Raw genomic sequence first — 27,068 nt, forward strand, 5'->3', positions numbered from 1 at the left:
TTAGTACAGCACTGCAGTGTTAAATTCAAACCTCGAGTTGAGCACAGCTTAACTTGCTTCTTTACAATGTAATAAATGCAGCATATAAATGCTTCATAGGCAGACAGCCTTAGCAGTTACATTACCAATGCAGCACAATTTGACTGATTTTGCACTTGCCAGTACTTCCTCCTGTGCCCTGCTTAAATGTGGAAGTACTTTCCATAAATAATAAAAAAAATGAGAATGTAGCCAATTAATCTGCACCACCTTCCTCCATTGTATCAGGATTGCTAACATATCAAATATGGGCATCTCATTGATATTACACAATCCGTTTGTGTTTGTAGTGTTGTAATATGAGTGAACACAGTAAGAAATCAGTGGTTGCTAATGGCTAATTTAGTATCCCTGCCTACAATGAGTATCAGTAGCAATTCAGAGATACTACATCTCCCTATGACAGCCACTACCTCCAGCCACAAGATGCGGAACACATCTGGACTGTGCCTCTTGCATTGATATAGGTCACCTGGTTGGCCAGCAATTGTTCAGTGCCCAGTATGTCATTATATTGTTACGCCTAGAGTGACTGATTTTATTATGGACTGTCTGGTTTTAGCTATTTGGATATATTCAGTGTGCAGCTTATATGATGACTCTTGCTCTGATAACAGTTTACACTTTCCTATCAAGAAACTGTTACTCACATACACCACACACTGTTGGCGTGTGGCAAACTTGAGCACTTGGCAGACGTGTGTCAATAAGCTGCTTGTCAACATCCCATAGCATCACAGCCCAGTAACAGTACACCACACCATGTAACTGCGGCAGACGACAAGTTAATTCCACCAGCGCCATAGAGGCTGACATTGGCTCTTACTATTTCTGGCCAGTTTGTGGAGTTTCAGCTGGGCACTGAAGATGCCATGTCATTAAACAATGAGACATATTGGTGGCTGAGCTCACATTCTCTGCAAAGGGCTCAGTGATGGGTAATTTTTTTACTCCAAAAAGACAATTTCTCTCCTCAGAGAATTGTCACTTACAGCTTAGTACAAAAACACAGAGTGTGTGCTAATATTCTTAGTAGTGAAATCACCTAACGCTCTTACATCTGTGCTATTACAAGATATAGTTTTGTAATTGTGGACCAAGTAAATTTAGTGTCAAAAACAGTGCCATTTTCTGACCTTGATTCTCTTTGCAATATACACAAGGAGATTTTCAAACCATGGCTAGATTGTACAAAAATGCTACTGCTCATATCTCTATGAAGCTACCAGCAGTACCATAATTTTGTAGTGCTTGTCCACTACCATTTACTTGTATTGGTGTTATTCTGGCTGAGCTTAGATGACTTCAGAAACTAGACATCATTTCACCTGCCTCTACAAGTCAGCGGTCAGCACTTATAGTTGTCATTAAAAAACCAAATAGGCCTTTATGAATTTGGTGATTTCAAAGGCAACTATCATAGCTCAGTCCGACATTGACCTCCACTTTATGCCTCACCCAGAGGATTTGTGACTAGCCAAAGGGCAATCAATATCTTTCAAAAATAGATGTAAAAGTTGCTGTTCTACAACTTCCACTCAATAGTGAACCAAAACAGTTGCTGGCCGTATAAGCCATTCAGCTTCTTCCATTATAATCATTTATCATTTGCAGTTGCTAGTGCCCCTGCCATATTTTTAAAAAAATACTTAAAGCAATTAATTCAGGGTATTCCACACTGTGTTAACTACTTAGACAATATCATCATAACAGGATTGACGACACAAATCGCCACAGAAACCGTATATCTCTTTCCAAGTGGTTGTTGTAAAATGGCTTATGTTGTCAGGTAGACAAGTTCGGCTTTTTCACCCCAGCATTAAATATCTGTCCAGTCGAAATAGAGCATTGGCATAGGCATTGAACCCTGCTAGATTTTTTGCGCCCCATGCAGTGTGCCCAGATGAAGTGTGGGACTATCTGTACACAGGGTGCCTGATCTGAGGGGGAACACATTTGGCCTTCACCCCGGGCAGACCCAAGGGGTCATTCTGGGCCAGAGGAGGCATCATGAGCTCAAGACCTGTTGTCAAAATCATATCCACCTGCGGGTGCATTTTCAATCAGCAGCCCTCCAGTCATCTACATTTCAGGACCTAACAATGTGGCAACCATCCACCATTCCTCCAGTTGTAACCCCACACTGCTCACTCCCAGGTACAACCTCTGCCCATTTATCCCACTCAGAAGTGTGTAGACAGGGGCCACTGTATGGAAGCCATGGATACAGAGCCACTCCAACTACCCAAGTCTCTTTTAGCCCCTGTTGCACTTGCACAGCCTTCTGTCTTCAACCCATTCCCAACTCCATCGCCCCCACAGTTCCAAGTAAGGCCATCTGAGTTGGCGAGTACAGTTAAGGCCATGCCGCTTAATTACTGGGTGGGGATGTCAGCCAAGCTTCACACCAGCAATAGCACAAACCTAGCCATAATCAGCCATACATGCGGATTTTGAGGAGGAGGGATTTAGTATCCTTTTCTGCATTGGGTATCAATAATGACTCAGAGAAGCTGCAGCTCATTATCCAGTACTGCTGCTGCCTCTGCCTACAAGAGGCAGGAAAGGCCACTCACATGGATATAGACTTGCCTGTAATCACTTGTTCTGTGTTGTATGAGTGAGAGTGCTTTTGTTCAAGACTATTGTTTTCACTGTTGCCATATTTTAAGTGCACAGGTTATTGTGAGCTTTGCTCTATTTACGGTTTACTATTTCTTGACAACTGCCTGGGACAGCATAATTAAACAGTCAGTCAAAAGAAAGATATCAGAAAACTTAATAAATGGGGGCAGAGGTTTCAATTTGAACAAGACTTGGGAACCACACTCGATTTATGAAGATCTTGCCAGCCATTACATCCACAAGAGCTGGAAAATGCTGAGAGGATTTGCTTTTCAGGGAATATCAGTGCGAGCTCTGCAAAGCCAAAGAGCATCAAAGGTTGTAATGGACATTGGGAAATTGAACTCTGCTATAAATAGCAGAGTGAGCCCAACAGACTGGTTGGAGTCCAGGCATTGAGTTCACATAACAGCAACAGCTGCAGCATCTGAAGAAGATGGATGGGTTGGTCATCAAAACATTATGCATACACTGAAAACAACTTGGCAGAACACCCGGAAGCACGCCATGTACTTTTTTCTTCATTCTGCACCAACTGTAACTGTTGCACCAATGTCTTACCCACGATTTAGAAACAAATAGTCCATATGTATTGCTGTCCAGAACCAGTGGAGATTTGCAACAATCTATGGACATATACACTGAAGAGCCAAAGAAACTGGTACACCTGTCTGATATTGTGTAGGGCTCCCACGAGCATGCAGAAGTGCCGCAACACGGCATGGCATGGCCTAGACTAATGTCTGAAGTAGTGCTGGAGGGAATTGACACCATGAATCCTGCAGGACTGTGCATAAACCTGTGAGATCATGAGATGGTGGAGATCTCTTCTGAACAGCACGTTACAAGGCATTGCAAGTGTGGTCAATAATGTTCATGACTGGGGTGTTTGGTGACCAGCGGAAGTGTTTAAACTCAGAAGAGTGTTCCTGGAGCCACTCTGCAGCAATCTGAACGTGTGCAGTGTCGCATTGTTCTGCTGGAATTTCTTACGTCCATCGGAATGCGCAATGGACGTGAATGGATGCAGGCGATCAGACAGGATGCTTACGTACTTGCCATCTGTCAGAGTCGTAGCTAGATGTATCAGGGTTCCCATATCATTCCAATTGCACATGCCCCACACCATTACAGAGCCCCCATCAGCTGCTGACATGCTGGGACCATGGATTCATGAGGTTGTCTCCATACCCATACACATCCATCCACTTGATACAATTTGAAATGAGACTCATGCGACCAGGCAGCATATTTCCAATTGTCAACAGTCCAATGTTCTACATCTACATCTACATCCATACTCCGCAAGCCACCTGACGGTGTGTGGCGGAGGGTACCTTGACTACCTCTATCGGTTCTCCCTTCTATTCCAGTCTCGTATTGTTCGTGGAAAGAAGGATTGTCGGTATGCCTCTGTGTGGGCTCTAATCTCTCTGATTTTATCCTCATGGTCTCTTCGCAAGATATACGTAGGAGGGAGCAATATACTGCTTGACTCTTCGGTGATGGTATGTTCTCGAAACTTTGACAAAAGCCCGTACCGAGCTACTGAGCATCTCTCCTGCAGAGTCTTCCACTGGAGTTTATCTATCATCTCCGTAATCCTTTCGCGATTACTAAATGATCCTGTAACGAAGCGCGCTGCTCTCCGTTGGATCTTCTCTATATCTTCTATCAATCCTATCTGGTACGGATCCCACACTGCTGAGCAGTATTCAAGCAGTGGGCGAACAAGCGTACTGTAACCTACTTCCTTTGTTTTCGGATTGCATTTCCTTAGGATTATTCCAATGAATCTCAGTCTGGCATCTGCTTTACCGACGATCAACATTATATGATCATTCCATTTTAAATCACTCCTAATGCGTACTCCTAGATAATTTATGGTATTAACTGCTTCCAGTTGCTGACCTGCTATTTTGTAGCTAAATGATAAAGGATCTATCTTTCTGTGTATTCTCAGCACATTACACTTGTCTACATTGAGATTCAGTTGCCATTCCCTGCACCATGCGTCAATTCGCTGCAGATCCTCCTGCATTTCAGTACAATTTTCCATTGTTACAACCTCTCGATACACCACAGCATCATCTGCAAAAAGCCTCAGTGAACTTCCGATGTCATCCACCAGGTCATTTATGTATATTGAATAGCAACGGTCCTATGACACTCCCCTGCGGCACACCTGAAATCACTCTTACTTCAGAGGACTTCTCTCCATTGAGAATGACATGCTGTGTCCTGTTATCTAGGAACTCCTCAATCCAATCACGCAATTGGTCTGATAGTCCATATGCTCTTACTTTGTTCATTAAACGACTGTGGGGAACTGTATCGAACGCCTTGCGGAAGTCAAGAAACACGGCATCTACCTGTGAACCCGTGTCTATGGCCCTCTGAGTCTCGTGGACGAATAGCGCGAGCTGGGTTTCACATGACCGTCTTTTTCGAAACCCATGCTGATTCCTACAGAGTAGGTGTTGCCATACCCAGACGAGGCGTAAAGCTTTGTGTTGTGCAGTGATCAAGGGTACATGAGTGGGCCTTCGGGTCCAAAAGCCCGTATTGATGGTTTTTTAGTGAATTGTCCACACACTGATACTGATTGATGCCTCAGCATTGAAATCTGCAGCAATTTGTGGAAAGGGTTGCACCTCTGTAATGTTGAATGATTCTCGTTAGTCGTCGTTGGTCCCGTTCTTACAGGATCTTTTTCCGGCTGCAGCGATGTCAGAGATTTGATGTTTTCTCAGATTCCAGTACACTCATGAAATGGTCGTATGGGAAAATCCTGACTTCATCGCTACCTTGGAGATGCTGTATCCCATCGCCTGTGCACCAGCTGTACCACCACATTCAAACTCACTTAAATCTTGGTAACCTGCTGTTGTAGCAGCAATAACTGATGTAACAACTGCACCAGACACTTGTTGTCTTATATGGGTGTTGCCGACCGCAGTACCGTATTCTTTGTGTTTACATATCTCTGTATTTGAATACGCGTTTCTATACCAATTTCCATGTAATAATCAAAGAAATGTCAAAGAATTCAGTTGATGAGTTTCAGAAGTTGTTACGTCATAAAAAGAAAACTTATTTTGAATGTGATGTAGAAAGTTAAGCAAACATGAAATTGCAAAGAAATTACTGCCAAAAATGAGCAGAGTTGTTGATTTTTCAAGTTTTGCTGAAGAATATTGTTATTTGAAATTGTAATAAAGACAATTTCATGAAGTATAACACACAGCTACCGTCTTTTTATGAATAGAACATATTTTGATGAGCTGTTTCAGAATTGTTCTGAAATGTGCAAGAAGCAAAAAGTTCATTTGTTAAAATAAGTGGTACAGAACTGGAGCAGTAAAGTCATTGGATTTCAGAGTTATCTGTTATTCATAATGCTTTTTATTCACAGATGATGAATAAATGTTTTATTTGTGAATAATGAGTAATAATTTTTGTCTGTATTTATTATTCAAATAAATTTTGTCCACCTCTTGTGTCACAGGACCACAAAAGACAGGGTGCATAGTGGCTACTCCGTATTCCAGGTGATCACTAATATTATAGCTTGTGTTTTTAGCCAGGTTGTTTCTTCCCCCCTCTCCCCGCCCCGCGCCACATATCAGCATGTGATAATGTTTCCTGTTTCCTGCAATCCCTGCTCCCTGCGCATTTTTCATTTATTTTCTATTATCTGGCTAAGGCTGGTTCTTTGTTTCAAAAGACTTGTGACCTGGTATCCTGAACTGCATTTTTCTTGTAGCTGCTGGCCTCCCTCCCACAAGTGCTATTGTGCAGAAGTATTTTTCCATACTACAATTGCATGTGAAGATCAATAACAAATATTTAATCTTTATTCATATAAGCTATATAATTGTCGCTTTAGTGCTACACTTTTGTCTATCTCAAACTTGTTTCAAAGGTGGTCTCCTAGTTTTAAAGGCTTGTTCATTGTTTTCCAGCAGGTTATGTACTTTACCATGTGCCATGTTTTTGTAGGACATGAAACAAGGCAGAAAAATACGAATGTCACGGAAGGAAGTTCTGAGAAAGACAGGAGAACTTTTTGCACTTCGCCATCTCATTAATCTGAGCTCTGATCTACTTGACACTCCTGACTTTTATTGGGACCGCGAAACACAGGAGGCACTCTACCAGCAGATGTGTTCATATTTCAGTATCAGCAGGCGAACCAGGGTAAGGTCAAAAGAGGATACCTGTTAATTTTTGTACTGGAGGAAGTATTCATTGTTACACAGTTTTTATTTTAATGTTTCATTTGATGATGTTTGAAAGAAGTTAAGAGCTAATCATTGCCTATGAATGTAGGGACCTGAAAATGCAGCATATATTTGTGGTAAAATTAGCATTTGTTTTTGACATAATAAGCATCTATATTTGGTGAAGCGCATTTTTTTTAATGATTAAACATATAAATTTTGTAGTTTGCCTCGGTATATGCCTTAAAATGAAACTGGTCAAAAAAAGAAAAATAAAAGATAAAAATAGCAGTTATTGTAAATAAAATAATAATAACAACAATAATAAAAGAGAATAAATATTTTGTGTTTTCCATAAGAGCTTCTGGACTGGAATATTTGCAAATAATAGTAATAATAATACTAAAAGAGAACAAATAGTTTGTGTTCTTCACAATAAGAGTTTTCTGAGTAGAATATTTGTGCCTGCTAAAACTGCAACAGTTTTTTTAAGTGTTATTTGGTTCTTATCTTTAAGCTTTCAGCAAGTGGTTGTTTCTGTTGAGAAGCAGCAGCATATTACCACTGGTGAACAGAATGCTAATCTGATTTGAGATGTTTCTCAACATTACTTTTCTTTTCCCACGTATTTGATAATTACAAAACCTGTAGAATACCAGTTTCGAATGTGTAGCATATAAGAGATGATAAGCATCTTGCAGAGTCCTTTCATCAGCCATGCGACCCATACTTGACAATGCTACAGGTAGAACTGACATTTTAGTTACTGTGGAAGTAGAACCAAAAGTAACTCTACTCTCACATTATAGGAAGACACTCTCTGTGTTCACTATAGGGTGGCCATTGCAACATAAGAGGCAGCCATGAGTGTAAACAGATGGAAACTTCATATTCCCAATAGGTGAGAGGCAGTGAGAGAACAAACAGGTCAGCCAGCCTACACTCACATTCTGTGTTTCAACAAAACAGAATTGACACACAGGTTGCCGATTCCTTTTGGTGTCATGAGATTCATACCTGAATCCCGAGTAAAAACAGAAAATTACGAACTATGCATAATATAAAGCAAAATGGTGTGCTTCAAAGTGTTCAGGTAATGACTACCATGGAATAGCTTGCTAAAGCTGGCAGCAACATAATAAACGAGGTAGTTCAGACCCTACCTCTACTGGTATTTATGCAACCATAATACAGAACACCCTGCACTTAAAACTGCCACATTACAATGTCATCAATTTCACGTAATACCACCTTCAGCAGGCAGACAAAAGTACGTTTCTTTGTTCTAAAATGTTAAGTCCCACAGCCGAGTTCTACATTGACAATTTAGCCACCCACTGTTTGACATGGGACCAGAGTGTAACTTACGAGTGCACTGATATGTCATTGCATTTGTGCTTAGATGCATTTATTTGTGCTTAGATGCTGCTTCAGTCCGGCTCAGATAAATTAGTTCCTTAGGATGCAATTTGCTATGAAATAGCATTGATTATATAAAATGGCATTTTAAGGCAGAATTCACATCTGTGTTCATATTTATTGCTAATGCTAATTTTTCAGGTCTGTACATATGAGTTATAGACAGAAAGGCCATTATAGCCTAGTTTCAGGAATTGCAAGAAATTAGCACTTGCATTGAAATGTAGACCTCAATTTTATTTCTTATGTTAAATGGAGAGTTGGCTGTAAGCCATGCAGATTTCTGAAGCTGAAAGTGCTTGTGTACCCAATTTAGAATTGTATTGTTGAACATGAATACAGAAAGAAAAGGAGGATTTAGACACGTAACTTTCCACAGATAAAACAGCATCTAGCATACCACTAACTGTACAACTTCACTGGCCAGTGGATCATCATTGAGCATTTCAGAAACATTTAACTGCAGACATTGATGCATTCCCTTTGTAATACTGCTAACTGAACTTAAGATCTAAAAGTACAAAATCATAGCTGGCTGTTCATAATTGAACATCCAAATTAAGAAAACAGCATTCCCCATTAACTATGGCTAAATTGTCTCTTTATTCATATAAGCTATATAATTGTCGTTTTAGTGCTACACTTTTGTCTATCTCAAACTTGTTTCAAAGGTGGTCTCCTAGTTTTAAAGGCTTGTTCATTAACTATTTTTGTTGTTTTCCAGGAGGAATAGTAAATATTTTAGGAGGTGGTAGTGTAGACTAATTTAAATAAAACATTCCCTGTAATATGTTTCCAGTTTTTATTGGTTACATTTTGCATCTTAGTATTCCAGTTGCTATGGATTTATTTATCAGTTGTCTGAAAAAAAAAAAGGAAAAATAAGTGGAGTTTTGCGTGAGTTTGCATAATTGAATTAGTTAACTGTGGTTGTGGTTATGATGTGTTAGGCAGTTTTTCTGTATTATTTTAGCATACTGCACGTGTTTACAAATGCAGAGTATGCTGACATGGTAACAGATTAGATGAGATGTACTTTTCTTTCCAACAGATCCATAGAGAGGGGATCCTGAAAGCCGTAGCACATGTCAGAAAAATAAGAACACTTAATAAATATTCAAAAAGAAAAACAAATATGCTAACAAATCTTTGTACACTGTTATTGCTTGTAGAGAATACTGTAGATAATTTTCTGACTGCAGAGTACTCACGTTTGCGCTAAACTGTGTGAGCCAGGTGCATTTTCTCACAGTTATATTTCATATGAATGTGCAAATGGTCAGACTGTGGATGATGTAAAAGACATTATTCAGTGGGTAGAACATAGTCCTTCAACAAGTACACATAGAATTTCTACATGTGTTCTACATAAAATTATGTGGAAAACGTTGAATAAGCACTGCCTCTGTCCTTACCATTTACACTGGATGCGAGACCTTTGAGGAGAAGATGAAAGTTAGACTACTGGAATTTTGTCGTTGTATAATTGCAATTTGCTAAACAATTTCCTTAATGCTGATAAATCCACTTTCACTTGTGTTGGTATCAATAACTCTTGTAACTTGCATTGGTTGCCCAATGAAAAGCCATAAGCCTTTGTGGAGACACAATTCCAAGAACAATTCTCTCTAAAAATGTGGTGTGGTATTATAAACAGCTGGTTGATTGGATCTGTTGTGTTACTGTATAACTTTATTGGGCCCCACTACATATACTTCCTTGAAAACAAGCTTCCAGCATTGCCATTAGAGAGTCCTTTGTCTGCAAGGACTGTGTATGTTTTTCCAGCATGACTGGCACTTGCACACCCTGATCATCAGGTGATAAATCATCTAAAGCTTACATTTTCTGGAAAACGAATCAGCAGAAATTATGTATGAAATATTTATCTTATTGTTTTTCTCAGTTGTATGTATCACCAACTCCCCTTCATATGTTCATCATGTGGCATCTACAGGGTGTTTCAAAAATGACCGGTATATTTGAAACGGCAATAAAAACTAAACGAGCAGCGATAGAAATACACCGTTTGTTGCAATATGCTTGGGACAACAGTACATTTTCAGGCGGACAAACTTTCGAAATTACAGTAGTTACAATTTTCAACAACAGATGGCGCTGCAAGTGATGTGAAAGATATAGAAGACAACGCAGTCTGTGGGTGCGCCATTCTGTACGTCGTCTTTCTGCTGTAAGCGTGTGCTGTTCACAATGTGCAAGTGTGCTGTAGACAACATGGTTTATTCCTTAGAACAGAGGATTTTTCTGGTGTTGGAATTCCACCGCCTAGAACACAGTGTTGTTGCAACAAGACGAAGTTTTCAACGGAGGTTTAATGTAACCAAAGGACCGAAAAGTGATACAATAAAGGATCTGTTTGAAAAATTTCAACGGACTGGGAACGTGACGGATGAACGTGCTGGAAAGGTAGGGCGACCGCATACGGCAACCACAGAGGGCAACATGCAGCTAGTGCAGCAGGTGATCCAACAGCGGCCATTTCTTCCAAAGGAATCATTGGCCCATTTTTCAGAACCGAAACGATTACTGCATCACGCTATCTGGTCATTCTTTGTGAATTTGTGGCGGTACAAACTGCCTTAGACGACACTGCGAACACCTTGTGGTTTATGCAAGATGGTGCCCGGCCACATCGCACGGCCGACGTCTTTAATTTCCTGAATGAATATTTCGATGATCATGTGATTGCTTTGGGCTATCCGAAACATACAGGAGGCGGCGTTGATTGGCCTCCCTATTCGCCAGACATGAACCCCTGTGACTTCTTTCTGTGGGGACACTTGAAAGACCAGGTGTACCGCCAGAATCCAGAAACAATTGAACAGCTGAAGCAGTACATCTCATCTGCATGTGAAGCCATTCCGCCAGACACGTTGTCAAAGGTTTCGGGTAATTTCATTCAGAGACTACGCCATATTATTGCTACGCATGGTGGATATGTGGAAAATATCGTACTATAGAGTTTCCCAGACCGCAGCGCCATCTGTTGTTGAAAATTGTAACTACTGTAATTTTGAAAGTTTGTCTGCCTGAAAATGTACTGTTGTCCCAAGCATATTGCAACAAACGGTGTATTTCTATCGCTGTTCGTTTAGTTTTTATTGCCGTTTCAAATATACCGGTCAGTTTTGAAACACCCTGTATGAACCCACATAAAACCTTTTCAGCATTGGGATTGTAATTCAGTACATCCCTTACCATTTATATTGTTAAAAATTTGCACAAAGGTTAAAACTACATTTTCGGTAACCATTGGATTCATCCAGTGTCGTGACTATCATTCATTTGTATCTTAACAAGTTAACAAGAAATCATATTGTATCAAAATTACATTGTAGTCAGAAGTGTAACTATACTTACATAATTTGTTTAGCTATTTATGTATCAATATGTATGATGTTTGTTTCTTTGTTGGCCATCTCCTATGCACAGTTGTAGACATATTTAATTGCCAAGATTGTGATATTATCCTCTCTAACAAATATTTCTTTGTGATCTTACATCATCATCTCAGCCAATTTTCAGCTGTCCTCTGGTACTGAAACTGCCACAGGTGAACATGTTTCTGTTTCACTCTGTTGCTCTCAATGTACTGGGTTCCTCATCATCTTGACCTCTCTATAGCAATGTATTTGTATCCAGTATTTATCACAATGGGCCACTACAATACACACTGCTATGCCCACAAACTTTATCTGTAAGTCAGGCAGGCGTCATAGAAATGCCTATTGAGCCCTCATTAGTTCTAATAGAAGGTGGAAGGGGGAGAAAGAGAGCTCTAATGTGGTCACCTGCATTGGTTCTTTATGCGGAGTCAATGGTGCCAAGTGAAAATGTGTGCCGGACTCATACCTGAACCCATGATCTCCAGATTACTAGGCTGTTGTGTTAGTCTCTGCGGCACCCAGACACAGTGCTTATTGCAGTTGTGCAGACTGTCTATGTATGCCTCTCAGCCAAACCACATTGCTGCCTAGCACCATCTATGCACAGTCCTTGTCCATGTCCTCCATGCTTGCTAATTTTAGATTCCTGTTAGAGGTCGGACATAAATGTGCATCCACAATAAAGGTTGTGGATTCATTGCCCATAGGAGCCAGTGCTAGTGCATTGAGCTTCTCTTTTACTAATATGTCATCATTTATGAGTAAATAGGTGATGTATCAGTGCTCTGGGTAGAGATCTGTGGTGCAGATGTCTCTGTGTTGTGTTTCCTGTGTAATGATTTCTGAATGTGGGAAAAATCTAGATTTGAGCACTGATTGAGTACTTTGTAGAAAGAAGTTTTAAAGCAAAGGAAATTCATGCCAGTTTTCGGAACACAGGGAAGGACTCTGTCCTGTATTCAGCTGTTGCCCAGTGGATTAATGAGTTTAAATTTGTTTGGGATGATATAGATGATTCTCCATTAAGTGGTCAGCCAAGATGTGTCACTATCCCATAAATTATTAAAAAAGTGCAGAATATGGTTATGGGAGATCATAGACTGAAAATGTGAGATCTAGTTCTTCACAGTTGAAAGTCGTCCAAAGTACTCCCAGCTGTCAGACTTTTGTCCTGCTGTATTCACCATTGGGGTGTATCGTTGCAACGGTATGTGTATCCATGGTTCATATAATATGTGTACCAAGTGTTTGTGGATCTCCCTCTCCCTCTCCCTCTCCCTCTCCCTCTCCCTCTCCCTCTCCCTCTCCCTCTCCCTCTCCCTCTCCCTCTCCCTCTCCCTCTCCCTCTCCCTCTCCCTCTCCCTCTCCCTCTCCCTCTCCCTCTCCCTCTCCCTCTCCCTCCACCTTCTCCCGCTCCCTCTCCCTCTCCCTCCACCTTCTCCTGCTCCCTCTATGTCTGTCCATCTACACACAAATACTGCATATATCTCCTCCTTCCCCCTCACCCTGTCCATTTTCCTCCCCTCTCTCACTGTCCATTTTCCTCCCATGTCTTTCTGTCTTGTGTCCTTCTCCCCATCTCTCTGTGTGCATCTTGTCTATCTCGATCCATCTCTCCATAACTATCTCTTCCTCACCTCTCTCTGTCCATTCCCACTTCCCCCTCTGTGTTCATCTCCCATTGATACCTCTCTTTCTGCCCATCTCCTCCCCCCATTCTCTGCTCACTCATCCTCCCGCACCACTATCCATCTCCTCCTTCCTCCTCTTTGTCTATTTCCTCTTCTCCTCTTTCTGTTAATCTATCTCCCCTTCCCCTTCACTATATTACCCTCCCACTCTCTCTGTCCAATTTCTCTTTCCCCTTCTCTCTGACCTTGTGCTCCTCCCTCTCTTTGCCATTCTTCTCCCCAGCCTCTCATGCCAACACTCCCTCCCTCTCCCTATATCTCCATTTCCTACTCATAGCTCTCAGTCAAGCTATCTGCCTGCTCCTCCCCGTTTCTCAGTCCATCTTGTCCCCACCCTCTTTCACAATCCATCTCCCCCCCCTTCCCACCCTGCTTAGCTGTGGTCATCCGTACGTGTAGACCCTGTAAGCCATGCCAAACTACCTGCACAACTCTCTTGTCATGCAAGGCAATCTACATGTCAGCAATAAACTCTCATTTTTGCATGTATCACTGATCCTATGGGAGCTAGGAGGTTCTAACCCTCATAGTGCTGGTTTTCATGTTGCACACAGTGTGTCTGCCAATATGGATGCAGAAAGCACTCCCTTCTGACCATCTCATTCTCCCTCTCTGCCTGTCGCCTCATAACCCCCCTCTTTTTTCTTAATTTTTCCACGTGTCCACCACGACCCCTGTCCACCTTTGTTCTGCCTCTCACCCCACTTCCCACCTGTCTCTGACCATGTCGTCCACCATGTCCTCTCCTTCTCACTGACCATCTTCACCTCCCACTCTCTCTGACCATGTCCTCCTCCTCCTCTCTATCTCTCCCCTCCACCCTCTCTGTCTGGCCATCAACTCCTCCTGCCACCTCTCTGTCATTCCACTTTTGTCTATCCAGTTCTTCCTCCCCCTCTCTCTTTATCCAGTTCCTCTTTACCCTCTTTCTCTGTCCATCTGCTACTCCCACCGTAGTATGTCCATGTCCCTCCCCCCCCCTCACCCCCCCATGCTCATTTCTCTGTTTGCCTCACCCCTCCTTTCATTTTCCAGCTCCACCTCCACTATCTCTCCACTCAGCCATGTCCATCCACATGTACACCTGCTGGAATGTATTTCTAGACTATCCTCACAACATGCCTGTCATGTAGGGCGTCCTAGATATCAGAGGTTACCAACCCTTTTAATGGCTGTCTCCATCCTTATGGGAGCTAGGTGGCTCTTAGCCCCACTGTACTTCTTCCTTGATAATAAGTAGCCCACTGTACTTCTTCCTTGATAATAAGTAGGATGCAAACCAAATTTGTTTACTGATTTTGCTGGTGCTATGGTGACATTTCTATGGTAACACCTCAGTGTTGATGGTGCTATGTTGATGGATATTGGTTTGATTTTGTAGTTGATAGTGCTTCATATCAAATCAAATAGGGGTAATGCAGGAGTAGGTTTAATAATGAATAAAAAAATAGGAGTGCGGGTTAGCTACTACAAACAGCATAGTGAACGCATTATTGTGGCCAAGATAGACACAAAGCCCATGCCTACTACAGTAGTACAAGTTTATATGCCAACTACCTCTGCAGATGATGAAGAAATAGATGAAATGTATGACGAGATAAAAGAAATTATTCAGGTAGTGAAGGGAGACGAAAATTTAATAGTCATGGGTGACTGGAATTCGTCAGTAGGAAAAGGGAGAGAAGGAAACATAGTAGGTGAATATGGATTGGGGGGAAGGAATGAAAGAGGAAGCAGCCATGTAGAATTTTGCACAGAGCATAAATTAATCATAGCCAACACTTGGTTCAAGAATCATAAAAGAAGGTTGTATACCTGGAAGAATCCTGGAGATACTAAAAGGTATCAGATAGATTATATAATGGTAAGACAGAGATTTAGGAACCAGGTTTTAAATTGTAAGACATTTCCTGGGGCAGATGTGGATTCTGACCACAATCTATTGGTTATGAACTGCAGATTGAAACTGAAGAAACTGCAAAAAGGTGGGAATTTAAGGATATGGGACCTGGATAAACTGAAAGAACCAGAGGTTGTAGAGAGTTTCAGGGAGAGCATAAGGGAACAATTGACAGGAATGGGGGAAAGAAATACAGTAGAAGAAGAATGGGTAGCTCTGAGGGATGAAGTAGTGAAGGCAGCAGAGGATCAAGTAGGTAAAAAGACGAGGGCTAATAGAAATCCTTGGGTAACAGAAGAAATATTGAATTTAATTGATGAAAGGAGAAAATATAAAAACGCAGTAAATGAAGCAGGCAAAAAGGAATACAAACGTCTCAAAAATGAGATCGACAGGAAGTGCAAAATGGCTAAGCAGGCATGGCTAGAGGACAAATGTAAGGATGTAGAGGCTTGTCTCACTAGGGGTAAGATAGATACTGCCTACAGGAAAATTAAAGAGACCTTTGGAGAGAAGAGAACCACTTGTATGAATATCAAGAGCTCAGATGGCAACCCAGTTCTAAGCAAAGAAGGGAAGGCAGAAAGGTGGAAGGAGTATATAGAGGGTTTATACAAGGGCGATGTACTTGAGGACAATATTATGGAAATGGAAGAGGATGTAGATGAAGACGAAATGGGAGATAAGATACTGCGTGAAGAGTTTGATAGAGCACTGAAAGACCTGAGTCGAAACAAGGCCCCGGGAGTAGACAACATTCCATTTGAACTACTGATGGCCTCGGGAGAGCCAGTCATGAAAAAACTCTACCATCTGGTGAGCACGATGTATGAGACAGGCGAAATACCCTCAGATTTCAAGAAGAATATAATAATTCCAATCCCAAAGAAAGCAGGTGTTGACAGATGTGAAAATTACCGAACTATCAGTTTAATAAGTCACAGCTGCAAAATACTAACGCGAATTCTTTACAGACGAATGGAAAAACTGGTAGAAGCCGACCTCGGGGAAGATCAGTTTGGATTCCGTAGAAATGTTGGAACACGTGAGGCAATACTGACCTTACGACTTATGTTAGAAGAAAGATTAAGAAAAGGCAAACCTACGTTTCTAGCATTTGTAGACTTAGAGAAAGCTTTTGACAATGTTAACTGGAATACTCTCTTTCAAATTCTGAAGGTGGCAGGGGTAAAATACAGGGAGCGAAAGGCTATTTACAGTTAGTACAGAAACCAGATGGCAGTTATAAGAGTCGAGGGGCATGAAAGGGAAGCAGTGGTTGGGAAAGGAGTAAGACAGGGTTGTAGCCTCTCCCCGATGTTATTCAATCTGTATATTGAGCAAGCAGTAAAGGAAACAAAAGAAAAATTCGGAGTAGGTATTAAAATTCATGGAGAAGAAGTAAAAACTTTGAGGTTCGCCGATGACATAGTAATTCTGTCAGAGACAGCAAAGGACTTGGAAGAGCAGTTGAACGGAATGGACAGTGTCTTGAAAGAAGGATATACGATGAACATCAACAAAAGCAAAACGAGGATAATGGAATGTAGTCAAATTAAGTCGGGTGATGCTGAGGGAATTAGATTAGGAAATGAGACACTTAAAGTAGTAAAGGAGTTTTGCTATTTAGGGAGTAAAATAACCGATGATGATCGAAGTAGAGAGGATATAAAATGTAGACTGGCAGTGGCAAGGAAAGCGTTTCTCAAGAAGAGGAATTTGTTAACATCGAGTATAGATTTAAGTGTCAGAAAGTCATTTCTGAAAGTATTTGTATGGAGTGTAGCCATGTATGGAAGTGAAACATGGACGATAACTAGTTTGGACAAGAAGAGAATAGAAGCTTTCGAAATGTGGTGCTACAGAAGAATGCTGAAGATAAGGTGGGTAGATCACGTAACTAATGAGGAGGTATTGAATAGGATTGGGGAGAAGAGAAGTTTGTGGCACAACTTGACTAGAAGAAGGGATCGGTTGGTAGGACATGTTTTGAGGCATCAAGGGATCGCAAATTTAGCATTGGAGGGCAGTGTGGAGGGTAAAAATCGTAGAGGGAGACCAAGAGATGAATACACTAAGCAGATTCAGAAGGATGTAGGTTGCAGTAGATACTGGGAGATGAAGAAGCTTGCACAGGATAGAGTAGCATGGAGAGCTGCATCAAACCAGTCTCAGGACTGAAGACCACAACAACAACAGTGCTTCATAATTGGAAGCTGTCCAAAGCATTCCCAACTGTGAGGACTTCTGTCATGCTGTGTCTACTATTGTGTATCATTGCCATGGTTTATGATTCTTTGGTCCATTTATCTGCACTTACTAAATGAAAACAGTAATGAAATGTGCTGCTTCTTATTGGATCTTGTCTATTTCCTCTATCAATCATATCTAATGTGGATCCCAGACTGATGCACAGTATTCAAATATTGGTCAAACAAGTGTTTTGTAAGCTGCTTCCTTTGTTGATGAACTCTATTTCCTAAAAATGCTTCTAAAGCATCTGTCTGGTATCAGCCTTATTCGTGGTTAATTTTTTGTGATCATTCCACTTCAGATCTCTCTATATGCATCATAGTAAATATTTTATGTTGGTCAGTTGTGTCATCATACAGTTAGGTGTCTTTCTGTTTATGGTTTCACAATGTGACATTTGCTTATGTTGTGTAGTCACTTGCTACTCCCTACACCAAACATTGCTCCTCTGCAGGTGTTCCTGCATTTCGCTACAATTTGCTAACATTGCGACTTCTCTATATACAACAGCATCATCTGCGAAAAGCCTCATGGCACTACCAATGTTATCGTGTAGTTAATTTACATAAACTGTGAAAAGTGAAGGCCCTTTAACACTCTCCTGGGGCACACCCGAAGTACCTTTACGTCTGAAGATGTCTCTCCATGTAGAATGGCATATTGTGCTTTGTTTGCTACAAACTCTGCAGTCTGGTTGAATAACTGGTCTGATATGCTGTACATTCATATTTGGTTCATTAAGTGGCAAAGTGGAACCGTATTGAATGCCTTTCAGAAGGTAAGGAACATGGCATCTACCTGGGCCCCTGTCTCTGCTGCTTTGTGGGGCATTTTGGAAGACAAGGAACACAGCGTTTACCGGGATGCCAGTATATAGTGCTTTGTGGACCTTGTTTATGAGCAGAGCAAGTTGGGTTTAACACAATCGTTGCTCTCATCCAAGTCCACTCCCTCTCTGTCCATTGCCCCCTCCCCACTGTTTCTGTCTATACCCTCCTCCCCCTCTCTCTATCCATCCCCTCTGTTGCCCTCCCACCTCTGGCCATCATCTCCTTCTGACACTCTGTCTGTCTACTCCTCCTCCTCCTCCTCCTCCTCCTCCTCCTCTTCTCTCTATAGCCCTCATCTGTCACCCCCCCTCTCTCTCCCCCCTCTCCCTCCCTCCCTCCCTCCCTCCCTCCCTCCCTCCCTCCCTCCCTCCCTCCCTCCCTCTCCACCCCACCCCCCCATTCTCTGTACATGTAGCCTCTGCAAGGCAGATCGATACTACCCAAACAACATTCCTGCTATGCAAGGCAGCCCACATGTCTGGGACAGAAACACGTTTCTGCCTGTTTCACAAATTACACACACACACACACACACACACACACACACACACACACACACACACACACTAATCAATTTTTGACAATGTAATGTAATTGGATAGGTAAAAAAAATCTACTCACCGAGCAGCGGCAGAACACACACATGAAAGGAGGTTATAATTAGAGAAGCTTTCAGAGCCATTGGCTCCTTGTTCAGGCAGAAGGGTTAAAATGGAAAGGAAGAGGGCTGAAGGAAAAGGAGTGGAGAGGTCTGGGGAAAGGGGTAGATTTTGGAAAAATTACCCAGAAACATTGATCATGGGAGACTAACCCGGCGGGAATTTTAGAACATGTTTTTTGCTCGCTTAATGTCATTTCTGGAAACCCAGAATCTACTCTGTAGGAATCAACATGGATTCCGGAAACAGCGATCGTGTGAGACCCAACTCACTTTATTTGTTCATGAGACCCAGAAAATATTAGATACAGGCTCCCAGGTAGATGCTATTTTCTTTGACTTCCGGAAGGTGTTTGATACAGTTCCTCACTGTCACCTGATAAACAAAGTAAGAGCCTACGGAATATCAGACCAGCTGTGTGGCTGGATTGAAGAGTTTTTAGCAAACAGAACACAGCATGTTGTTTTCAATGGAGAGAAGACTACAGACATTAAAGTAACCTTTGGCATGCCACAGGGGACCATAGCTTTTCGCAATATATATAAATGACCTAGTAGATAGTGTCAGTAGTTCCATGCGGCTTTTCGCGGATGATGCTGTAGTTATACAGAGAAGTTGCAGCATTAGAAAATTGCAGCGAAATGCAGGAAGATCTGCAGCGGATAGGCGCTTGGTGCAGGGAGTGGCAACTGACCTTTAACATAGACAAATGTAATGTATTGTGAATACATAGAAAGAAGGATCCTTTATTGTATGATTATATGATAGCAGAACAAACACTGGTAGCAGTTACTTCTGTAAAATATCTGGGAGCATGCGTACGGAATGATTTGAAGTGGAATGATCATATAAAATTAATTGTTGGTAAGGTGGGAGCCAGGTTGAGATTCGTTGGGAGAGTCCTTACAAAATGTAATCCATCAACAAAGGAGGTGGCTTACAAAACACTCGTTCAACCTATACTTTAGTATTGCTCATCAGTGTGGGATCCGTACCAGGTCGGGTTGACAGAGGAGATACAGAAGATCCAAAGAAGACTGGCGTGTTTCGTCACAGGGTTATCTGGTAAGCATGATAGCGTTACGAAGATGTTTAGCAAACTCAAGTGGCAGACTCTGCAACAGAGGCACTCTGCATCGCGGTGTAGCTTGCGGTCCAGGTTTCGAGAAGGTGCGTTTCTGGATGAGGTATCGAATATATTGCTTCCCCCTACTTATACCTCCCGAAGAGATCACGGATGTAAAATTAGAGAGATTCGAGGACGCACGGAGACTTTCCGGCAGTCGTTCTTCCCACGAACCATACGCGACTGGAACAGGAAATGGAGGTAATGACAGTGGCATGTAAAGTGCCCTCTGCCACACACCATTGGGTGGCTTGCAGAGTACAAATGTAGATGTAGATGTAGATGAGAAGGAAAGGTAGATGTATTGAACAGTCTCATAAAACTGTGAATCTCTATTTCTCACAAATGGTAGAGTATTGCATCATGATAGAGTGGTATGGAACAGGGGAATTGTCCTATGCAAATAGGGAACCAACAAACAATGGAAGAGACAGACACAACCACAACGCTCCCCACAGTGCCCAGTAAGCTGGCAAACATGCTTACGAATCAGGGAGCAATGAAGTTCATTGTGGAATGTGACAAACAAGAAGTGACATTATTGTAAAAGTAGTATGCATAGTTAAATTTGGTACTAAGTGTAGTTTTTTATTTATAGTAGAAATAGTTCTATTATTATTATTATTATTATTATTATTATTATTATTATTATTTATAGTAGAAACAGTTGTGGTGAGGTAGTATTGTGTAGGAGGTAATAATGTATACTGCATAATTTATGTAAGAATCAATAGGTTCTGTGTTTAAATTATTGGTAACAGGCTATAATGGAGTAAATAAATAAAACAGACAGTAGTATCTGTTATATCAGTCATGTGGAAAATATGTTTCCTGTATCAGTCATTTATTTTATTTGCAACATGAAATAACTATACGAAAAATCTTTTCAGATTACAAATTTGCTTATTTAAATTATAAGCCACTAAGAGATGAATTCATTGAAGACAGGTTTGATTTACTTTATTTCTCACCAGTTTTCTTTTGGGGAAAAAACACTCACAGGTATTTGATTACAATCATCCTGTGCTTGTGTTATTTGAATTGGTAAATTTTAAACACATCAAGAAATGAGGGAAGATCTGTTGTAGTTGATAAACTCCCATGATCAGATATTTATTTTCTTACAAAACATTTTTCTTAAGATGAGAATCCACTTACTGATAAGAATTCTGAAGGTCAGTGAAGGTAGTGGGGCCGTTTGTAAGGAAAAGGCACTGTATTAGTACAAGTTTTCCAGGCCTGATAGTGTAATGTATACTGACTCAGAGCTTAAGTGTTTTCTGTTCTTGTAATAATCAAGCATTTTACTTCTTTATGTACAGTGTATGTGATATTTCTTTTTTATAAATTGTACAGTTTATTTAGGGTACAAAATTTGTCACTGTTGCAGCAGAGGTCCTGTTATTTTACGTATGGGTGAAAACTTTTGTGTTTTTTTTTTTTTTTTTTTGTAGGTTATGAATGAAAAGCTGAATCATTGTTTTGAGCTGGTTGAACTACTGTCTTCCCATCTGAATGACCAGCACCACACTCGCCTCGAATGGATGATAATAGCTTTAATCATGATTGAAGTAATTTTTGAGATTTTACATTATATTGAGAAGTTATCTTAGTTTCTTCTTCTTTATAAAACTTGTACAGAATTTTCTGAAACAAAAACTGTAAACTCTGAATAATGTCTATCCTCGAGAGGACCACTGAAGAAATTATGCTTCTGTCAAATAACTGACATTTTATATTTTTTTAATGATACGCTTATAGAAATGCATTTTGTGTTAACCTTATTTGTTTCTTATAATAGAAACACGTAAAATAGATGGATGGATATAAGTGTTCTGTGATATTTAAATGTGTGGCATTGAAGTGGTGTATTATGACAATGTGCCAAAATATATTTGCTTTGGAGAAACAAAAACACCATTCAGTTTTCCGTTTTTGTATAATATCCTCTGTATTCACTCCTTCAGTGATATTAAACAAACTAAAATACTCATTGCACACAAAATGTCAGATATAGATAGGTCTTAAGCTGGACAACCTCATATACACAGTCTGATCAAAAGTATACAGACACCTATTGGCAGGCATTAATATGAGGTATGTCCACCCTTCACATTTATGATGACTTTCAGTGAGGCATGTTAATGTCTGTAGAGGAATGGTAGCCCATTATTCCTCAAAAGCCAAAACCAGAGAAGATAGTGCAGGGTTGCCACAGATTCTGGAAATCAGAGAATATCAGGGAATTTCAAACACATCAGGGAAATTTGGAAAAGAACACTGGAAAAATCTCATTTTTGTCTCAGTAGATGAAATGCATTGTTTACTGAGGTGTCATGCATCGTCACTGGTTGGGTGCAGCTGAGTATGTGCCCTGTTTCCCTACTCCCTCATTTCTACTGCTTCTTCCCTTCCTACCAGTCCCCTCAGCTTGCAGTCAGTGCTGCCACCAGTCATCTTGATGGTGAGTCGGGACCTATCTTCATTATTATTGTTTCAGACAGTATTTGAACAAGTTATCTGTTGCATGGATTGATCACCGTGGTCTTATTCAACAACATGCTGTCTGTGGCTCGTGAGTAGGTGGCCACACAAGTGGGTTTCTTCAATGGGCCACAACCGGAGGCCATTTCTGGGGGTATCTGTAATTGATCGGGCTTGCTGATCTGAAGCCATTCTATTCCCACCAATGTGCAGGCCCTGCCCATCGGATCTAGTCTCACCGATCTGCCCATAGGTCGGGTCTGTTTGTGTGTGGCATAATGCAGCAGATTTTCATGGTTTATCCATGGACTCAGGACTGTGGTGCTCCTCAGTAGGCCAGAGGCCATGGACAGTGGATTTAAGGAATTGTGACTCTCTCACCGCAAGTAAGTGTTGCATTTTATAGACATTTTATTTGTTGTAGAACATTTTCGCACTTCAAAAGTAGTTTATATATTAGAAAGTATGGATGATAAGAAGAAGAAAATTGTATCAGTCCCTGGTAGTTTGTACACTATTGGTGGTCACCTACAGTGCTGGTTTACACAATTCTTCCCCGCCTTATATGCTACTTTCAAGAGGCTTACTTTTTCTGAGGTTATTTCTGAAAACAGTGAAGGTATTTTAAATGTGTCTTGCAACTCCAAAGAAACACATATTTTTTGTCACAAAGTGTGTTTCATTTTATTGAAATAAAATAACATCAGTGGTTTTAATGAAACACACATACCATATGTCTTGCTTTCTCCATCTAAAAACAGTTCATTACAAATGATGTTGATATTAGTACTTTTGATCACATCAGGAAACGCTATTTCATGCAATTTTTTGTGTCTAATCTCCTCAATGCACTGTGGTCTTTGTCCATCAGTAAATGAAGTCTGTCTGGAATGTCACTGATGGATTTGTTACTCAGGTTACATCCAATGGCTAGCCCATATTCAAAGACACTGAAAACTCCTGACTGACTCACTTTGCTGTTACTGCTAATACTCCACACCTTTCACACTAACCTGTCCGCCCCTTGTGATATGTAGTCCTCAATTCCACATTACATGGGGTGTTAGGATACTTTTAACTAGATAATGTATCACCATACTGTGCTATTGTGTTGCAAACTAAGAGATTCCTATTTCTGCGTCCCAACAAGGAACTGCTTGAGTGCATACTGTATTTATTATGAGTCCAATTAATACTGTATTTGTAGTACATTAGCCACTTAAAATTTATATCATTACTGAAGCTGTTGTGAAACTTTACCTTCATCCTCATCCGCAGGGCATCAGATATCAACACCAGAACATCCCTCATGGGTCTCAGTACTTGAGCAAGGCTTACTACCAATAGTTGTTACCACAGCAGTTACTTAAGAGTTGTTTCTAAAAAGTGGATGGCTTAGTGATAAGCCATTGATTATCTGTTATGATTCTGCCAACTAGGGGTGTGAAGTGGAAATGTAGATTACCCTATTATTGTGGTTGTGTTATTTCATTGTCATTACAAGTGCTCTTCCATCAGGACCTGATCCACATCACACACAAGGAGTTACAGCCAGTCCCGTGAAAATTTATCTGATCCATGTAATAAATTTATGAGGTTTTTCAATTAATTTGTAAGTATTGTGCAGCAGTTTATGCTCATTAGTGATTAAATCAGAGATAGCCATTGAGTTGTTGGTAGAGTAGTGCTGTGGCCATGATGAATGGAATAGTTCTCTGTGTTATGTGACTAGAATGTCATCAGACATTGTGGACATGACAATCAGTTGCAGGATGCCTAAGATAATCAATATCAGTACCTTTGATGACAGTTGCTTGACATGTGGGGTGCTCAAACTGTAATCCTGCATTTACAGGAAGCAAGCATTGAGGCCTGCTCCAAAATCCACAAAATCAAACGAAATTCCATGCCTTTGAAAGTGACAAAATATAGATCTATAAAATATAAACCTTGCCATCAAAGCACTAAATTCCTTCTTTGATATCTTCATTATTGAATGAGGATGGGAAACATTACAGCAAACTCATAAAGCAATTGATAATTTCCATATGCATATTTATTGTGCTAACAGAGGTGACCCATCCTATACAGAAATATAAGAAGTTAATTATTTGTTTGCTAACAAAAGTAAGCTCATCCAAAAATTTATTAAGTACAAGTACAAGGTTATTCATAATTACTTCCAGGGTTCTTGCACAAAAACTGCAAGCTATACAGGAAAATAGACACACATCAATGGCCAGAGCATCTCTCCAAGTTTTTAAGTCTCATTACAGATGATCAATATGGGTACTGTTTGTGACTCTGCAAACATCAGTATGTAGTCAAACTCTTGCCATATATATACCAAAAGTCACAGTCAATTATACTTTCTTGGAACTTTTCCAAATTAAGTGGCAGTGGAGGCAAGAACACGTCACCTTTGACATAACTCTGTAATAAGAAATCACATCGAGTGAACCATGGAAGCCATTGAACAAGAGGAGATTTAACATGGGAAGCGTGTCCAATCCAATGCTGAGGAGGAATTTTTAGTATAATCATGGATAACTGAAAGAAAGTTTGTTGGAATATTGTCTTGTTGCAAAATGAAGTCTCCACTGTCTTTCTGTAAGTGTGACATAGGTCTTGTCTTGCACCACATCCAGGTACATGAAACAAGCCAGTTTTCTCCACAAAGAAACATGATCCACGAACTTTTGAAGAAAACATGGTGCAAAAGATATTGTTAACTTCAGGTGAATGACTAATAGGTTCCACAATCTTACCTGGATCTTCTATTCTCAGACACATTAGTGATGATAATTCACCTTTCCTGACACATAAACATGGTCGGCAAAAAACTGTGTTCTTCCAGTAGCTGCTGCAAGTCATTACAAAAGTTGGAATTATACTCACTGTCCCGAGTAGCCAGCATATGTAACAGCTGCAGCAGGTATGGTTTTACAAGCAGACACTTGCATAGAATACGTCAAGACAATTGACTGCAATATCTGCTGTTCTCTGCTCACACATGTTGTTCTCCAGGCTCCTGACAAATGATTCCCACACACTCCCATCTTCTTTGCCGATGATCCTATGGATTGTTTTGTGTGTTGGAGCTTTTACCTCATATTTGATGTGAAATAATTGCTGACTGGCGCAGTTGACTCACATTTAGCAAATTCAAGGACAGAAAATACACTGATCGCTTCAATATGTGCCATGATGTGAAACAGTTCCCCTCTAGTGTGCACTTCGCAACCACTCCACATGTGTATTACAAATCGAAACATGTAGAGATGCTATATCAATTTTCTGTATGTCCCGTAGCACTCGTCTTCTCAAACTTGTGAATAACTATGCATAAAGTCACACAATAACTGTGTCACTTATCTCTTAATTTCACCAGTGTTGCTCAGCAGTATGTTTCCACAACAAATACGTATAACATTTCACCATGCCCTTTGCACTTTTTCACTGCCATGTGATATCAATGTGTAGTGTAGATTACACTACAAAGGTGTAGTGTGATGCAGTTCGGTGCTATGCTGGCCTATAGTGCTTAAAAGGTTCAAACCCTGAAAACTATGGTCTAAATTATATCTTCTTTTATAAACTGTAAGCAAACACTGGTGTCAGCATTCATTAAAGATAAAAAAATGTTCAATAGAATACCACACTCGTTGTCAACCTACATGAAGGGCAACTGTTGCTTAGGTCTCAAAAGTTATATGAAGAAGATAATATAGTAGTGACTATTGATGAATGTTACTATTATTTACATCCTGTTCTCAAAAACTGGTGAAATAATGCTGGAGGTACCAAATTATAACTGGCTCAGTCAGGAGACATGAGAATACGGATGTGACAAGAACACCAAACAGGCTCTTTAACCTCACCGCACATACCATTTTTCTCACAAAGAACTTCCATATTCCGAAGTGAGTCTTCCACTGTGCAGTGGAAAATTGGACTTTTGAAACTTTGTTGTAAAGTAAAGCATTGCACTGAAATAGGGCTCAGACTTAGAACTTAGACTTTAGGGAGAAATGCTTTCTTCGACTGAGCTATCTAGACAATTCATGAACTGCTATCTGTGTTTCATTTCTACCAGGACCATGTCCTACCTTTCAAATTTCACAGAAGTCCTTCTGCATACCTCGCTAACCTTAACACTCCATGAAGAAAGGTTTTTATGGGAAATGGCATACCCATTCCAAAATAAATCTTTCAGTATGCAGTAGAATCTGTGAAATATTGACAGTTTCTGATTGGTTACATCTGTGCTCCAGTTTTTTAAAATTGTGACGATGTTGGTGGTTTGCAGTCAGCCATTGTGTACTTTCAAACAATATGTTACCAATAGGTACCTACCAGTCAAATGGTTGGCCGCTGAATGAAAAAGTATTGATGTCTGGGTGAGATTTATT

General features: G+C 40.6%; 1 protein-coding gene across 1 annotated transcript in view; it reads left to right on the top strand.

Annotated features, from left to right (window-relative positions):
- LOC126100910 (required for meiotic nuclear division protein 1 homolog) overlaps nucleotides 1-22,077 on the top strand; it is an 88,927-nt gene extending 66,850 nt beyond the window's left edge. Inside the window, exons 5-6 of the mRNA XM_049911576.1 lie at nucleotides 6,667-6,864; nucleotides 21,627-22,077. Coding sequence (XP_049767533.1) covers nucleotides 6,667-6,864; nucleotides 21,627-21,785 — 357 coding nt within the window. The 3' untranslated portion in view covers nucleotides 21,786-22,077. The remainder of the gene's footprint in view (nucleotides 1-6,666; nucleotides 6,865-21,626) is intronic.
- Nucleotides 22,078-27,068: the final 4,991 nt, after the last annotated feature.

The sequence above is a fragment of the Schistocerca cancellata genome, chromosome 9 (assembly GCF_023864275.1).
Source record: "Schistocerca cancellata isolate TAMUIC-IGC-003103 chromosome 9, iqSchCanc2.1, whole genome shotgun sequence".
Classification (NCBI taxonomy): domain Eukaryota; kingdom Metazoa; phylum Arthropoda; class Insecta; order Orthoptera; family Acrididae; genus Schistocerca; species Schistocerca cancellata.